This window comes from Perkinsus marinus (genome assembly GCF_000006405.1).
Source record: "Perkinsus marinus ATCC 50983 genomic scaffold scf_1104296974530, whole genome shotgun sequence".
NCBI classification, from domain to species: domain Eukaryota; phylum Perkinsozoa; order Perkinsida; family Perkinsidae; genus Perkinsus; species Perkinsus marinus.
Window position 1 is genome coordinate 1 of NW_003201103.1, and position 1,090 is coordinate 1,090.

Below are 1,090 nucleotides of genomic sequence, written 5' to 3' on the forward strand. Positions count from 1 at the left end.
TCCTCCTGAGCTTCTTCAGCGGTCATTTCTCCAACAAGCTCGTTGTACTTGGCAATATCACGCGCAAGAGTTCGGATGAGAATCATAGCCACCATACCAGACAAGAACAACGCGATAAGCACCGAGTTGATGATGCTGAACCAGTGTATTTGGCCCGACCCTGGGGACATTTGAAGGTAGATGTCCCAGCGTGTCACCCATTCCTTATCGGGGTTCTCAGTCCATTCCACATCATAGGTGTATCTGATTATTCAGTGGAGTTTCATGACCGTGATATGGAAAACATATTTCACGACTACTGCATATCACCGCGAATATCCGGTTTTTCACAGAGTACTACGCCATTCCACGTAAAACGGGTGGTGAAACCCCAGTGGGAGAATATACGTTTGGCTCCCTCAACTGAGCTCGTACGTTTCTTCACTACATTATGAAAATTCACACACGGTTTTGAGGAGAAGTATACAAAAACCAATGATGATTTTACAAAACAACCTCGGAATTTCTATATTGTTACCAACAAATGCAGTTGAGCATGTGTAGTTGATCGCATCCTACGTGATAGTCTCTGCCTTGTCGAGGTCAAGAGGCTCCAAAGAGGCTCCTTCGCTTTGGCAAACAGCCGAGTCACCACCATCCCTCACAAACTGCTTCAAACTGCTTGGTTCAATCTCAAACCCCACCACTCGGTAAAGCGAGACCCCGCTGTCGTCAGCGTCCTCGGGACGATGATACTCCAACTTGAATTTCAAATGATTGTGCAGAAAATACTGATCTTTCTGAAATCACAGCAACCTTGAGTATTGGCGAGCAGCTACCTACTACTACTACTACTACTACTACTACTACTACTACTACTACTACTACTACTACTACTACTACTACTACCAGTTGAACTCCCAGAGGGAACCCACTCATGACAAATACTTGATTCTTCTCACCTGAGATGCAAAACTCCCACATCATGCACTTAGCAATATTTAATTACCATCATCAGCATCTTTAGCCTCCTTCTGGGGATCTCTAACCATAAACTTCACGGCGCCAGGGAGACGTCCACATTCATATTCACAGTATACCTAAAGCCTCA

The 1,090-nt window shown here is 45.0% G+C and overlaps 1 protein-coding gene across 1 annotated transcript; it reads right to left on the bottom strand.

Moving 5' to 3' along the window:
- Positions 1–35: 35 nt before the first annotated feature.
- On the bottom strand, positions 36–1,031 carry Pmar_PMAR027081 (conserved hypothetical protein; the record flags this gene model as incomplete). The annotated part of the gene is made up of 4 exons (XM_002765830.1): positions 36–243; positions 559–779; positions 889–941; positions 989–1,031. Coding segments are annotated over 4 exons (525 nt in total), but the record flags the coding sequence as incomplete, so codon positions are not given.
- Between the last annotated feature and the right edge of the window lie 59 nt (positions 1,032–1,090).